The sequence below is a fragment of the Dermacentor albipictus genome, chromosome 3, assembly GCF_038994185.2.
Source record: "Dermacentor albipictus isolate Rhodes 1998 colony chromosome 3, USDA_Dalb.pri_finalv2, whole genome shotgun sequence".
Classification (NCBI taxonomy): Eukaryota; Metazoa; Arthropoda; class Arachnida; order Ixodida; family Ixodidae; genus Dermacentor; species Dermacentor albipictus.
The window spans coordinates 89,258,552-89,275,897 of NC_091823.1; the positions used below are offsets into that span (position 1 = coordinate 89,258,552).

The window sequence follows — 17,346 nt, forward strand, 5'->3', positions numbered from 1 at the left end:
TTGTTCCGACACATCCCGAAGTGAAGCCGCAACTGGGGTCACCCATTAAAGAGAACTCTTAGAATTTATGAACTGTTGAAATATGACACTTAATTTCCATAACATGCAGCCATTTTTCAAAGCAATGCAGAAAGACTTCTTGCTTATCTGTTTTATAGCTAAATCATGTTTATTGCAGATAATGTTGGGCAAATGGCACTGTTATAAGTGCAGTAAGATTAGGTTAGGCTTGAACATGATTTTCTGCAATACAGAGATGTTCATAGCCTTTACAGTGCATAACCTGCCAAATTTATAAAGACATATCATAGCCATAGTTATTAACGACTGGTTTTAGTGCAAGATGAGAATTACATGAACGCAATCACACATTGCTAAGTGTCTTGGCGATTTTTATGATGCCAACTATACGTCTGAGCCAACAGCTTTTTCAGAGCGCAAAACCACACAGTTTTGTGCACAACTAAATTAGTGCTTACGGAAATCTGCTGAGGGAGCAGTTGTACGACTCAAGACTATCGGGAAATAGTGATGAAATGCATGGTAATGATAGCCGCAGAAAGGCTGCACTGAAGGGAATCAAATGTGAACTTTGGGGGCAAAAAACTCCAAGGACACCTAAGCACTTCTTATGAGTTGTGAATGTGGAAGCATTAATGTCCAATCGATTGCCACTGAGCAGTCCTTCGAGTTATGAACTCCTCACGGGCAAGTGAGCGCGTTTTGATTTGGCCTTACCGAGGTGCAGTGAAAACGCAGGTGAGAGCTTGCGCAGATAAGGAACATGCTGATGAGACAGGCTTCCGAAAGCGAGGGTGACATAACGCCACAGCAATGTCCTCTCCCCTCACACAACGCCTGGTGCGCTGGTGTTCTGTTTCGCACGCTCTGCTCTGTCGAGGCACGCTCGTGCGGTGGTGTCGCAGCCAATGTTAACTTTGTCGAGCCACACTCTGTTGAGCCATTTGATGCTTTTGCCTCAAAAGCACCAATACCTAGAGCAGGGGCTTGAGCGTGTGAATAGGCTGCGGCCATTGTTCATTCAGCTTGGCTAACTGTGACATTAGTGCAGTGATTCAGGCAGGGCTCTAGGCATACCTTAATCATGAGTGCATGGCAATGCTGCTAAGAGCTTCTCTATACACAAAATTCACAATGCTCATAGTATGTGGTTTCTGTCGCTTGCATAATGCTGGCAGTTGGCATGTTGTCACCAACGTCCTTATTTGGTAGGTAATCTCGAGTTGGGTGCCACAGCTAGGCATGCTGCATATTTTATTAGTAACTCCTGCCTCTGTTACCGACACAAATGCTACGGCACATTTCTAGAGGCTTACTTCTCTTCATTACACAGATCTGTGTGAAAAACAAAGAAAGATAACAGTGACTGTTTACACTTGACAAACCGTGCATCTTCAGCCACAGTTACCATTTGTTCCACTAAAACTACCACTAAAGGTAGCCCTTGCTGCTGTGATGGCGTGGTGAAGCTTGTAATAACATCTGCTAACTGGAACCACACAGGAGCGCATCACATGTCACAGTAAGATAGCAAAGAAGTGAACATACCCTGTATTGCTTTCTTCGTCTGGTATAAGGGTATCTTCTGTGGCGCCAACTGCTAATATGCAAGCCTGCACGGAGGTAAGAGAAATGCATGGCAAGGTATTAAGCAATGCCAACTGATTTGAAGACTGCATTTGCTCATTCATAACAATCATGCCGTTTGATTGCAGAATTAGAAAACAGTACACATTCAAACACTGGAAGTTGATGTATACATGTGAACAGAAGTTAGGAGATCGATAGTGCCACAAATTTCTTTCTTTTTCTTCGCAGCCTAGGCATGTTTGGAAATGACAGTGTCAACAACAACAAAAAATAATTTCTTCAAGCACAACTATTCAACATTGAACTTGCACTCGTAGGCTGTACTACTATATGTACTTGATTTCAGTCAGCATGCCCAGGCTGCTTAGGCCTTTAAGTCTAACCTGAACCAGTGCCGCATCTTAAGTAGCTGACAACCAAAGTTGAGGTTTTGTGCCTAGTCGACATGGTGGTTTCTTCATGGCTGCCACATTCGTGGCATTGCCCGTGCGGCATCTGAAATTTTCTTTATTTCCAATACATATGTTGGTGCTAGTGGTAGGTAGCAGTGCCGCAGGGGGAAGTCAGAACAGTCAGTTGCCTGAAAAATCAGTCACCAACTGTGTTCGACGTTTTTGCTACCAGAACATGGATCTTTTGAGGCATGGGCAAACTATGATTTGCTTTGCTACTATAATTGATACGATGTCAGATTTTGTTACAGCAGGAGAATGCACTCCATCAAATTAAGGCACGACCAAAGAAATGTTAGATTGACTTGTAAATATCCGATAATTCATAATATCAGGGCACTGTGCTTTCAGTAACCAGAACATGATTGCAGAGGACTTTCTATTTCATGTTGACAATGTAATGAAGTTCTCCTTTAGTTGCAAAGCAGAAAATGGCAAACCTGAGGGGGATTGATGATGGCTGAGAAGTTCTTGACGCCAAACATTCCCAGGTTCGACACAGTAATGGTACCACCCTGCAGCAGACCAAACAGCAACCTGTTCAACTCTGCCGTGGCAGGTGGTACTTTGGTGACAGCACCGCGACTTTAAAGTGTGCATTATAAATTACTTTATAATGTCCTTTGGCCAGCTTTCTTTCCTTTGATTTAAAGTACCATGAACAGTAATCTTTAACTAAAACTGATTTCACAGCACTGTTACAACTAGGTCTAACCTTAGTGCTCTGATATAAACTTGTATAGTTTGCAGCATGGTTAGGGCGCTAAATACAAAAGGAAATTTAACATACAAGCAGCATTTACTTTTGAAAATATTGTAACATTACTTGCAAGTACGTGCATGCTATGTGCATACATATACAGAAACAGTAGCTCTATTTTTTACTTTGTCAAAGATGCATAATCCGACCCCTTTCCATGCATCTCTATATTCACTAATACTAACCCAAAAAAAGCAACATTTTTTTTTTAAATTTTCCAGCCTACTAGCATAGTAACATCACAAAATAGCAGAAATGTGATTTAATTAAATTTTACAACTGCAATGCTTTGCTTGTGCATATTCAATACATGTACCAGCTGTGCTCCAACAATAATAAAACCTCCGACGATGTTGCTTGCTGAAAATACTGGCACGTAACTGTGAGAGCACAAAATGAAACTGATCGCAAGAGTTTAAAGTCTACATAGGCACACCTTTCCTTTGTTGTATACTGGCTGTCCTTGTCATACTCATCTGCAATGCCATGTTGGCCAGCCACAAATTAAGCAGCCACTTCCCAGTAGAACTTTTTTCTGAATAATTATCCAACATTATATAGTGCTGCCACCAAAGATCAACAGATTAAAGGGTGGGGTGAACTCTAAATCTGTTAAACATAAAAATGCAGCCAAGCCTGCCCAGAACATAGAAAAGGATAAGTACTCATCACTTCACAATTTGCAGAGTTAGGTGGATCACTAGGATTACCTGAAACTCGTGAGGCTGCAACGTCTTCTCCCGTGCCTTTGCAGCCAAAGCCTTCGTTTCTTGACAGATTTGTGCAAGCCCCTGAAAAACGATTTGCCACAAATGAACATTTAAGGCGCTTTTTGTTGAATGAGGGTTTCCTTGCTTTCAAGCTTGGATTTCTCATATTGCAGGAATGCAAAAACTAGCCTAATGATACTTGGTCCTAACCTGGCGCAGTCTTCTAAACTATCCTGAAACTTTCATTAACATAGCTTCCTGCTGATCTGATTAGTTTTTTCTGGAAGGTAATTGAGATATGTGAACTTTCAGCCAGATTTACACAGACAACTAAAGTGATACTGGCTTATAGTAAGGCCAGTCAAGCGAGACGCCTGTTTTACCAACTTTTGTAAAGCTAAACAATGGAAAACAGTCAGAAGAAGCAACCGGGACAGGTAAAGCCGTGCTTCTACGGAAAGGGAATAACCTGTTTCAGGGTCAAGTTTCATCGATGTTCAAAAGAAATGAAACAGGTGTGAAATTCTGGGTTGATAGAGTTGACGTCAGGTATATCAAATTATTGTCTATGTTGAACAATCGTAACATCCCCTTGGAAATCCCAGGCAAAGGTATAGTGTGCATAAATCAAATTCCTATTTGCCGAAACATTCAAATATACTAAATGGTGCTCCATTCTCCCGCAAATGCCCTTATCCTAGCAGGACCATCAAATGAAACATTGTTAATGGACATACAGGGCACGGTAATGTTTTTCGATTCACAGTACACATGCACTGATAATGGCACAGTGCGTATCCATACAGGCTGGTTTACTTCCACACTGCTTTCATATCTACCTTATTCAAGCACTTTGACACACTTGAGGCCCGCCACATTCTCACGTAGTTGGGCAGTGTGGGCTTTCACGGTTAGTGTTGCGATCACTATATCAAAGGTATCAAAGGCTATTCCGCAGCTTGAGTGACTTGCAACATTTGTGAGTAAAAAATAAGATAGGGAAACTTTTCCGCATTGCACACGGCTTCAGAGAAGCAAATCTGCGAGTTCTTGCTTTTGGGTATTTTGGGAAACTATACAAGGTATTTCAAATAGCCGTAATTCATATTGCAAATTATTATGCAATCTACTTCGATTTTGATATATCTGAAATAAACATTCACCCTACAAAACCTCATGGTCCTGTCAAGTGAAAGTGAACAATATCCACCACAGTGAGGACTAAGAGTTAAGTACAAATGTGACAAGAAGTATTATGCACCATCTAGGGGAAAAAAGATGATTGGGAAAAGACACCTTTTAGCAGTGCCTAAGAAAACAAGACCGTCATAAATCTAAACAGATTTTTGGCTACACAGTCATTTTTGCTAGTATACCAATTAACTTCTGTCAAAAGTTAACCAAAGATAACAATTAAAGAATGGTAATATCCAAGAATTAGTTCTGTGGCACTGGCCGATAAACAGCCAAACCTCGATATAAATTCTTGATTTAATGAAGTATTTAAGTTTTTGTAACTTCTTGTCCGTAGAACACCATGTATTTAGAACCTTAATATAACAAAGTGTGTTTACAGATGATTTCAGTATAACAAAGTTTCACTTCCACCACAGAGGAATACCAAGACAAAAAATGGAAACTTCTGTGGACCCAGATTGCCAAGTAGTTGAATTACAAGCGGCTGCTTGCGAATGCACCTCTCAAATCGTGCGCCCTGTGACCAAGACTGATTGCCAAAGCAGAGCAGTCTCACGTTCAGTATAAAACCCTAGTAGGATAAGATCCTATCGCACCCTGTACGCTGTGCGCTCGTGCCCAGTGTGCTGTATGCTTTGGGTGCAAATGAAAGTGTGTGAGGGTGAGCCGAGAAGAATGGTGGCTTGATAAGCGCTGTCTTCGTGTGCGAGCAAGGGGAAGCAGGAGAGATAGTGCGCATCCCGAGACGGCGTGGCATTAGTGCAGGAGGTTGTGTACAATCTTGAGTTTCAGAGTGACGTTAAAGCTAGAGGAAGACGAAGCATTTGCTGCCCGCTGCCGGTGCTTTTTATGATAGTATCGTCCCACTGTGAGCATCAGCCATAGGGGTGAAGTGGACACAAAGCGTGGCTGGCTTAGCTTCGTACCGCTGATGTGAAGATATCGTCGACCCTGCATTAAATTGTAATGTTACGGAAAGATCCGTACATGGATGAACATGATGCTAGGTAGAGTGATGATGACGAAGATGCTTGTGCGTGGGACAGACCAGCCAGCTTCTCTTGCCCAACATTTCTTTTTAAATATTTTGAAAAGACAGTAGAATCTCGTTCACATGTTTTAGAAAAAGCCATGAGAAACAGTGTACTAATGGGAAAAACGTACAATCTAAAGCAACTAAAGAAATTTGACAGACTCAACTATTGTTGACATTTACGTAATTCGAAGCGTCGCGCGGATTCTTGCGGCACGGGACACCGAAGTGTGTTGAGCTGGCGGTGCTCCGGCACCCCAGATGGGTTTTGTTGTTCTTGTATTGCGTGTTGTTTTAAGGGGGCGGTGGGAAACCGAAACGAAATCGAGCTGGTGGGCGACGCAGGATGCCGCCGAAGCGAAACGTGATTTCCACATCGCTCCACCTGCAGCAGGGAATGGCAGCGCGTTTGGATTATCGCCTACTAAAAGCGTGCAGTATGCTACCAATGGCACTACGCACCATGCGCCGTAAAACAGATAGGTGAAGATACTTATTAAAATAAGTTTGGTGGCGATAGCTGTGAATGTCACGTGCAACGATCCGGGTGGAAATCAGCTGGTACTGGAATAAGGAACTGCGCGCCATCGTTTTCATGTGAAACGGTCGGCTATATACTGTTCTCAATCGTGCACGCTTTGTGCCTCTTCTTGTTCACATGGGATCCCCGAAAATGTATACATTCGCCATCTGCAGCAGGGAACGGCGGTGCGTTTCGGTTGTCGCCTATTAAAAGTGCGTGCTACATTTCCGATGGCACCACGCACTGTGAAACAGATAGGGGAAAATGCTTATCGCAATAGGATTGGTGGTGACAGCTGTGAATGCATCGTGCAACGATCCTGGAGAAGATTTGCTGGTACCGAAATGAGAAACAGAGTGCGCGCCAGCGTTTTCACGTGAGACAGGCGGGCAAGTATTGCAGTGAAGCTGCCACGGTGGGCAGCTATTTACTGTTCTCGATCGCGTGCGACCTGCGCATTTTCTTGTTTACATGGGACCTAGCGGCTGGAAAATGTATCATACGAGTATAAATCCACGAGAAGCCAGTGAGAAGACGACGATCCCGCCGCAGCTAGAAGCTGCAACGAGGACCTATGACCAAGATACACAACTAAAGACCGTCCAGCAGGTCTCGGCAGCTCTAGAGAGGCAGCGACCTCGCGAAACCGAGGAGAAGGAGGGCAGCACCCCCAGGAAGGGGGTAGCGGCCCTCTCGGATCCGCGGAAGTAGCGAGGAACCAAGACCTTGAGGAGCACAATGCATGAGACTGACGTAGTGGCTGCATCGCGGTAAAAGCTTGTCCTCCTTGTGTGGAGGCAGCCTAACCGACCCTGCAGGCATATTTTACTAAAGTTGTTCGCCCTCTCTCTCTCATCGCAGTTTGGCGACATACTGAATGCTGGTGCTGAAAAATCGTGTTTTCCAAGAACGTTTGAACCAGTAAAAAATTAGCGTAACTTTATGGTCTCATTTTTTGTGTTCTTTATTGCGAACATTGGCGCCGGACAAACTTGCGTAACGGGAACGTATCAACAAGGTTCTACTGCATATTCTTTGACTACACCTTGCCTCCGTCACACTTTGTTCGAGGTGTGTGGTAGATGGATCAGGGCAGAAAACGAAGCTGCTTGTTCGGGACCCCACAGAAAGGGAACATCCTTCTTCAAGAGTTCAGCAAGGGCGCGGGCAATGTCTGCAAAGTTCTGGACATGGTGATGAAAGTAGGAACGTAACTCTACAATACTTCGCATGTCTTTGGCTGAGCACAGCATGGGAAATTGTTGCATTGCGCGCACCTTCTCAGGGTCTGGTTGAACACTGGCAGCACCGACAAGGTGACCAAGCATAGTTATATAGTCATCTGGTGTCGATGAAACGGCACTTGGCAGAGTTCAGCTAGAGAGACAGCAAGACAGCAGGAACGGCCCATGAATGGGTGAGGTGGTTGTCAAACATGGGTGAATAGACAATGACATCATCTAAATAGCATAGACAGATGGAACACTTATATTCCCGCAGCAGAGAGTGCAGCATACGTTCGGAAGATTCTGGGGCATTACACAGCCCAAACAGCATGACCTTGAATTGGTACAGGCTAGCTGGCGTAATAAAGGCAGTTTTTTCGCGGTCCATAGGATCGACTGAAATCCGCCAATAGCTGGACCAAAGGTCGATGGACAAAAAATATTTGGTTCCATGAAGGCAATCGAGGGTGTCATTGATGCAAGGCAAAGGGTAAACGTCTTTGTGAGTTATCTTGTTCAAATTCCGATAATCAACACAGAAATGCCTGCTGCCGCCCTATTTCATGAGAATGACACAAAGGCCCATGGCCTATATGAAAGTTTGATGACGTCTTTTATATCATTTTGTCGACCTCTTGTAATCATTTTGTCGACCTTGCTCCGGATGACTTCGTGTTCGTAATGGGATACACAATATAGATTTTGGCGAATAGGATTGGCATCACCAGTGTTGGTTGGATGAGTCACGACAGATGTTTGGCCCAGAGGGCGGTCGTCAAAATCAAAGATGTCGCAATAGGATGCAGTAGAGATCTTTAGCTTGCACCTGGGTCAGATTGGGAGCAAAGTTGGCGGCAAAACATCTGCATCCAAAGCAGCAATCTTGTAGAGATCAAGAGCAGAAATGGTGGCCAGTGACATGCCTTGCAGGATAACCTGAGTCAACAGGCTGACCTCGAGAAGGGGAACAACCACTGTATTGTCAGCAATGGAAACAACGGTATGACCAAGGGCAACATTGCTGGCTAACAGAACATCGACAATTGAAGACAAGACGTACCTAGTTGCCATCAAGAATATCACGTGAGGACATCAAGTAATGCATGCAGCAGCTTAAGGCGGCAAGCGAATGTGATGGCGCGAGCATAAGTGTGATGGTATATCAGTATGTGTATTGGGAAGATGGGGCAACTCAAGCTGAAGAACACCAGTTGCACAATAGATAAGGACAGAATGAGTGGACAAAAAAAGGTAAGCTGAGGATTAGGTCATGGACCACTGACTCTCACTGACTTTCATCACAGACGCTCAAATTAAACGAAATTAATTTCTTTCTCGTTCAAATTTGATATTTCCGGTTGCTCGATAATTCAGAAAATATTACAGCCCCTTCTATGCAAGAAAAATCTATCGGCGACTGTACTTATTTGCACAAAGGTAGATTTCCAATATAGCAAAATTTTAATATAATGAAACAAAGTGCCGATAATACCGACTTCGTTATATAGAGGTATAACTGTACTCGTAAGCTGTTTGGCACAATGCAATGTGGTTAGGTAAAAGCCTTTTTAATGGTAACGACAAGTAGTCAATGAATAGTATTTCAAAAATTGCAGTTTCATCCTAATACAATGTAGCAAGCATGATAACCAGAGCTGTATGCACAGTAAAACGCAAATGATCTTGTGCAGTTGCACTATTCTCTGCACCAGTACTCTACTTTGACACCATTAAGCCTGTGCCTTCTGCAAACACACCTTGGAGTCTTGGCACATTGTAGTCTTAAAGGGCCCCTGAAACGGTTCGGACAAATTTTGTAGACGCGTAGGGTCCAGCATAAGTAGAACATTCGCACCACAATTTAAGTGAAGCGTTACGTATTAATGGAGCTACAAGCGATTAGAAGTTACCCTCCTCCCTAGCCATGCTTTTCCTCCTCAACTCGTTCGCCGAGCGAGCGGGGCTAAGCTCCGCCTTCACTGGTTCAGCGTCACGATGCGACTTCACATCGTCTACTTCCGATTGTTTTGGAGCCCGCCCCCGCCCGCGTGAGACCTCTCCACTAGCTGCTTGGCCGTCGACCCCAAGCGAGAGCTATTGAAGCAGCGTGCGTTGCGAGCATTCTGTCGTAGCGCCGAACGTGTCTTGTATTCCGGTAACCACAGGCAAGCTGGTCATTTCAGCAAATGACTGGAGGCATAAACTCAAGCTGATGAAGGAACTTTAGCGTAGACGTATGTGAGCGGCCTGATCAGTCTGCACGGTCCATACACTTGGCGCAGCGCTTAACCAGCCAAACAAAGCACTAATATTGCTCTAACCAAGTGTAAAACATTTTAAACATTTATAAAAACAACATGTTCATGATTACACTCCAGCGAAAAATACACACCAGCAGCAAAAAAGAATACATACACTTCGTTGCTGCTACTGTGTATGGTTGAGCTCTGTGCCACCAGGTGGCTGCACCGTGCAGACCATTCGCATTTGCCCTTCTGCTCATCTCATGGCTCATCCCGTTACGGCACAGTCAAGCAGCCAGACTCTGTCCCCTTGCGCTTGCGTTTGCCCTAATACCGGACTCGCGAAACGCCATTGCGTTAGTAATCTTCCGGTGTAAAGTGACGGCCACAAACGCGCAAATCCTGGCGCCGATCGGATAGCGGCAGTCCGATGCGCAGCAGCCAGTTCGCTCGTACGCTGCCTTGCAGAGGGACACGATGTTGCAGTTTGACATATTGCCAGTCGCTACATTTGCAGTCCACAAGGCAACAAAGTCGAATCATAGTGCTCGCGAAAAGACTGAGACCGACTCTGACCGAGGAGCTCTAGTCAAAATGGAGTACGTTGTGACACAAGCAGACGACACCTGCTGTGTGCCGGAAGTGCTTAAGTGTACTGAAAAATTATTCTTGTGCATTCTCTTTATGTTACTTTCTTTTCATAAAAACAAATTAACTAACATTCCAACTATTACGAAGATCATTTGTTTACCGTAAAGTTGGAAAAATTATCGATCACGCGCCCTTGTCAGCCAATCGGATAGCTCGCCCCACTGACGTTGTATGGGTGATTTCGGTCATATGGGTAGGGGCGGCTTAAAATTCTGCCGAGCAGCATGCTGCGATCGGCTGCGATGTGCATACTTAAAACCTTATAATAAGTTACACGCTTTACGTGGAGCACTTAGATGTGTCAATTAATGATCAGAAGGTCCTACTCTAACGACTCAATAAGTTTGTAGAAAATCGTCAAAAGCGTTTCAGGGTCCCTTTAAGCTACAGGGCCCTCCTTACACAAGTAGCGGAAAACTGTTCATAGGTCTTGATACATAAGCACGGTTCCTTTTTTTTGCCATGATGAACTAGCTAGTGCTCCCACTCTTCAGACAATGTTTGCATGATGTGAGGCCATCCAATTCTCTGACAATGCAGTCTGCAGTCCACGTAAGCACTGCTGCAGCTAGGCTTGCTTGAGTCATAGCCAGGGTCAAGACATGGGTCTTACATGACATTCAATGATGACGATCACTGTCTGTCAGCAACTTATCACAATGGTGACAAAATGCGGAAACACCAGAAAGTGCCTATAACAACTACCAGTATAAAACCAATTTAAAAAATTTGGGGTCCATACAAATTACAATGTGCCATATTATTGTAACGCTGATCAGTGGCCTGCTTCCCTATCAAAATTATTATCAGTATTTTAATAGTGCAAGGCAAAAGAGTGGAAGAGATCAAAATAAGGAGACAGTGAAATATAAGGTTGCAAAAGAAATGCACCTCACCTTTTTCTCAGCTCCGAAAACAATGGGTGTGATGAGTCCTTCTGGAGTGCTTACTGCCATGTTGACATCTACAGACTTGTACCTGCACACAAGAGCCAGGTGCTCATCAATGAGACCATTTGTCATTACCAAGTGAACTTGTACGCCATTACATGGGATTATTTAATGTCATTAATACCAAATTGAAACATATAATATTGGTTCAGTGGGTCACAGTGATTCAATGTTATTATATAAAAATTACATGTAAATTTGTATAAAGCAATTAGGCAAGACGTGTTTCTTATCTTGACCTTAGCTATCAACCAAAGAACGCCAGCTAACATCTACAAGAATAAAGAAAGAGAACAACATCAAAATTCTAAATTTTATTGTGGGGTTTAATGTCCTGAAGTTGCGCAATGGGCTATGATGGATGCCGCCGGGTGGCTCCAGATTAATTCTGACCACCTAGGGTTCTTTGACGTGCGCCGAAAGCACAGTACATGACTGCTTCTGTATTTTGGATGCATCAGAATGCGGTTGCCGCAGCTGAAAATCGAATCTACGACCTTGTGCTCAGCATGACGCTGTAAGGTACAGTGTAACCACATCAATTTGAACACCAGATTATTGGTTGGCGACTTTATTGCTCGGAAATATGCATGGTACAGCATGCGATACAGTCACTAACTGATCATTGGGTTCAAATAAATGGAGTCTGAAATATTGAATTCGCCAGAAAATAAGCCTCTGTTCGACAAGTGGTCTGAAAAGCTAGTCAAAGCGTTCCTGCACACATGTGCATATGGCTGCATGCAATGTGGTCAGTCTGTATATTCCCCATTGTCATGGCTGTCACAGGAGACAAATGAAAGCATCGTCTCCAAATGTACCACATCTCCATACCCTCCAACTTAAATAGAAGCCGACCACACTCAGATAGCCATATGATCATGGGTTTCCTTGGAACAGTAAATTTCCTACAGTTCCCTCACTAGCCGACCTCTTCAACAAAGACAGCAAGGATGGAGTAGACTGTGTTGCAATTTAGCTTGTAAAGGAACAAACGTGGACATGTGGAACTTGAGCAACAAGCCACAAATGCAGAGAATGTAGTTCTTTTTAGCGGCTTGAATAAGCATGGGCCATTGTGTGGGAGTCAGCTGCGGCTGGATCAACTAGGTGATTAGGCGGACAATTACTTTTGGTTTCGAAGAGGCGCCGGTGACTATGCCTGCAATGTATCAAAACATTGCTTTTCTGCTTAACTTGGTGACCAAATTGGCACATGGCTGTGCAAATGGAATGTCAAGGAATCCGAATTCTTGAGCGACACACTGTAAGATGTCCGAAATTTGCTTGAAGCTGTCCGAATTATACGTCGGTGACTGTGCTGCATCAGCAAGGCCTAGTGACTTACCATGTGTTTTACCATGCAAGAAATATACACATTTCAGGTGAAATGTGAATAAATACCATGCAAAGCGGCTACTACAGAAGTACAGAGGGGGAGGAGGGTTACGAACTAGCATAGATGTCTCATGTGTTGCAAACAACTCACTCTCGGATGAAGGTGTCCTGCCAGGATGAGTTGGCAGCTGGCACTTTCTTGGACGCCAGTGCAGTTGCTTTGATCACAAAGTCGTTCACGGAGATCTTGACACCATCCTTCTCCATCATTTTGTTGAACTCTGCACGAAGCCTGGAATGGACCAACCAAAACATGTGCTGCATCACTCAACATGTTGGGTTTTTGGTCCTCTTAATTTTTTTTCTCTATGGCCCTAACGGGGGCATTGCAAAACACTTTGCATATCTTTAGCCAGGCACTGTGAACTGTAAAAAAAAATCAGAAGAAACAAATGTGTGTTTATAAGTGACAGGGTTTTGACAACACGTAGGAAGGCAAGACATGATAACTTAGAAAAGTGAAGCAATTTGTTAGGAAAGCTTCTGTGCTCTATCCTTTTATAGACATAAGAGAGTGGATCACTTTGTGCCAGAAAAATGATGAGCGCGTTCTTGACCAAGTATTATTCATGAAAAGTCAAACCTGAAAGCTAACAAGTACATCATGGGGAAAAAGAAGTGTAACATATCCACTTAGGCTGTTTTCATCAAAGCGGGCATTACATTACCTTATTGCCCATTTCCTACTTCCTGGTAGGTGCCTGTAAAATGATGAGGAGCAGCCTGTACACGATAGTACAGTATAGAACCTTTTTGCGGAGCAGTTTGCTGCGGAAGAATGAGATGGCACTTTTGGCGGCGCACCGTGCATTGCCTCAGCAAAAGCACATGAATATGAAATGATTACTGCTTCTGCCCTGCTACTGCGTGATCAACTGTTCGAAATGCAACTGGGCATTTGCTAATGCACTGAGCTCTATTTACGCTGCAAAATGTGCAATGGTAGGTGGCAGACGTGTGCATTAGTTGGCTGGGAGATAGTGACTGGCACATTAAGGAATGAAATGAATCTGTGTGACCAAGTTCATGAACCGCTGCTACATAAGGACCACCTGTGTTGGTAGCTCTTTTCCATGCACGGTTTTCCTCGAGGATGAAAAAATTCGCTCATTTGCCAGTGTTGTATTGTTACCTCCAAAGAAAGAACTTCAACCGCGGAATGTAGGAAAGAGTGAGTACGGCTCGTTGCACAGCGACAAGGGGAGTAGCACTGCTTTCTGGCGTAGTAAGTTTCTCGCACGTTACTTGCACACATCCCCCCCAACTCGCACTCAAACTTACGCCCACTCTATCACCCACGTATCAAGAATAAGTGAACAAGGGCACTCATGAATCAACATGTAGAAGCACGAGCCAAGGCAGTGTGCTGAAACAGCACGCCGATGTTCGAAGTTGAACGTTTTGTGACGGTCCACAGAGTAAGTGAGTAAATAGCAATAAACGTCTTTGCTACAAGCTATTACAAAGTACAGAACATCTATGTTCCAGGCCTTCTGTGCAGCAAGAACAAATCTATCACAACAGAGCACACCCATGAGTTGAGTAGGCAGAACATAAACGGACAGTGACTGCACCAAGGAGCGTTACTGAGTCACAAACATGACAAGTTGCTGCTTTAAAGTAAGTGGCAAATAAAGAACAAAGAGCAAAGAAACATTGATCTCAATTTAATCTGCAAGTGCAAAGTTTGGTCAGCCTAGAATACATTTCCAGCCATGCTTCCAGTACCCACACAGTAAAGGAATGCTTGATTATTCTGAGTTTTAAGATGCTACCTATTTTGTCATGATATTTTGCATATTTTGCACCAGACACGTTGACGGGCAGCAGCTAGCGTTTTTGCACAGTGACAAGGTAGCCTGCTTGGCACTATACCAACAATGCCGTTGCTCACAGACGTCGATGTGTCTTGCGCTAGACATGTGAAAGCATGCTTGACACTGCACCAAAAACGTCATTGCTCCTAGATACTGATGTGTCTTGCACCAAAGTCATGCGAAGTTCACGGTGGAGATAGCTCCGACATCGGAAAGTGATGATCCAAGAATATGGCACACCTTTCTTGGTTACTTGTGGAATAAAGTAATTTATTTTTCGGTGAATACGGTATTTCGGACTTCTGATTATTCGGACTTTACGAGCTCATCAAGTTCGAATTATTGGTAGGAGACTGCATACGCTGCTCATGTTATTTGAACAAGGCATAATGAGCTCCAGAAGGGCTGGCATGTTCTCTGAAGCTTTGGCCAAAGCTTCACGACGTCCATGCAGTCATCATCTACGTTATTTGCTGAAAAAGAGGTTTGCTGAGCTGCAACGGCGTCATGCACATGCGTTGTTAATATGGAGTCAACGGTGACAAGCAATGGGTACATCACCACGTGATGAAACATGGCAGTGCGAACAAAATCGCCAGGAAGAGGTTCTATACATGTGCACGTTTTCATTGTGTTTAGTGAGTACCTACAAGAATATGACATCGATACTATTTATTGCTCTGGCTGCAAGCGTTCAGATGCAGATGCCCTCTCCTGTTCACCCCTGCCTTCCGATTCTGTTTGAAATTTTCAATTATCCCGTCTACACTGAAACATACAACAGGTGTTGCTGAACACACAACATGACACTACGTGTCAGTCTTGTGTCAAAACAAAAATGTGATAAAATTTTATGCTGGCAGCAAAGATAAGAAAAACGTCCGAGGACACTTAAGCACTTCTTACGAGTTGTGAATGCGAAAGCATTAAAGTCCAACTGAATGCCGCTGAGCAGTCCTTCGAGCTATGAACTCCTCTTGGGCAAGCGAGCAAGTAGAGACGCTTGGCACGTTTTGATCTGTCCTTGTTCAGTTGCAGTTAGAACACAGGCAAGAGCTTGCGCGGACAACAAAAGCTTATGAAAGTGAGAGTGATGGCGGCTTGGGGTCGCGCGATGCTTTCTCCCTTCAGGCAACACCTGGCATGCTACCGCAGCAGCAGGTGTTCCCTTTTGCCTGCTCTGCTCTGTCAAGGTGTGAGGTGAGGTGTGACGTGGCGTCGCAGCCAATAAGAAGTTACCTGCCGTTTTGCTGCTGCAGACGACATGCCGGCTTCTAGCTCAATGGGCCATTTGATGCTTTCGTATGAAAAAAGTAAATGAAAGCACTATGTATAGTATAACTATGCCTGTGAAAATGTTCAATATTATTTAATATTCAATCAAATATGGTGCTATTAGTATTCCCTTTGGCTTAAATTTCAGTATTCAGAATTTAGCAATTATCCAAAACAAGTTAACAGCAATTTTAAAACATATACAGCTATCAGCTTAGGTAAACAAGTCACACTGCCGTTAAATGGCTCAAGGCCAAGACAAGCCAAAGATGAATTCGTTTGCAGTCACTGACTACTTTTTCAGGCCTGCTAGATTATTTCAACATACCTGCGGCCCTGCCACATTCTCTGTTGAACTTATCTAAAATGGGGACTAAAGTTTAAGGGGGGATGCGGGGTTAAAATACCGATTTTCGGAAAAAAAATGTGTTTTAAAGCTTGAGTTGTTTTGGATTGCTGGTTTAATGAAGAATATTCTCACCAGGTTTGGTTGTTATCGGAGAAGTAGAAAAGAAGAAAATGAATTTTTTTCACGACGTGGTGGGGCGCATTTGCCGTCGAAGGCGTCTGTGAACGCTCTTTTCAAGACGCGGCCGCGGTGCGGGCAAAAAACCGAACGTGAAGTGAATGCCTGTGATAGAAAGTTTGTTTTTCGCGCTGTTTAGTGACGGAATACTTTCCATCGAGACTATGCAAGGCAACTATCGAAGAACTAAAAAAGAAAGGCATATTACTGGCCGCAGAAACCAAAACAGGAGCTCGAACCAAAACAGTGGGTGGCAAACCGAAACAGGAGCTTGGATTGGCGGAAATGTACCACGTGACCACCCAACGCTGTTTTCGCGCCATTTGGAGTCATTCCTGCTTTGGTTGCGCTCGACGCTTGCTATGTGTTGCTATATCTTCCTTCTGTGAGCTTATTGCGATCATCGGGTGGCCGGTGGTGTGACCCGAAGATGCCCGCAACGAAGGCTTCGACACGGAAAAGCTTCGGGAAGCGAAAACGCACGACGAAAGCAAGAGGCCTAAACAGCACTGGGCGACCGCCAGCAAGTGAGCGTCTGCCTGTGCGTTCGCCAAGCCCAAGCCTGCTGCCGGCGGCTGATGCGAACCCTACAAGCTCCGATGGTGGTTCGTCACCTATGGAAATGTCTACTGGTTTTGCTGATGGTTGTGAATGCCAATTGACGACATTTGAAAGGAAGGTCGCGCTACTTTGCCAGGGTCCTGCCGACGAAAGCGAGGAAACGCCGGAGCCCAGCGGCTACCGTTTTGTAAAAGTTACAGCCATCAAGGCGGTGGTAACGGCGGTGATGGACAGCTATAAAGTTGAGAAAAAGAAAAGAAGGCTTGAAGCAATTGCCACAGAACAGCGTCGCGTTGAAGATGAGGGCCCGACCTATGGAGCAGGGCACTTTGATTAATTTTTTTTTACCACAAAATAAAATAGCATGTTCTCAAATCTTTGAACTCATTTTTCTGAGTTTGCACTTTTTGGGG

The 17,346-nt window shown here is 44.2% G+C and overlaps 1 protein-coding gene across 1 annotated transcript in view; it reads right to left on the reverse strand.

The window, feature by feature from the left end:
• Positions 1-17,346, reverse strand: part of muc (dihydrolipoamide S-acetyltransferase muc) — a 34,528-nt gene that overhangs the window by 1,673 nt on the left and 15,509 nt on the right. The window contains exons 7-11 of the mRNA XM_070535780.1: positions 12,846-12,986; positions 11,303-11,384; positions 3,534-3,614; positions 2,504-2,578; positions 1,570-1,634 (exon numbers count right to left, since the gene is read on the reverse strand). Coding sequence (XP_070391881.1) covers positions 1,570-1,634; positions 2,504-2,578; positions 3,534-3,614; positions 11,303-11,384; positions 12,846-12,986 — 444 coding nt within the window. The remainder of the gene's footprint in view (positions 1-1,569; positions 1,635-2,503; positions 2,579-3,533; positions 3,615-11,302; positions 11,385-12,845; positions 12,987-17,346) is intronic.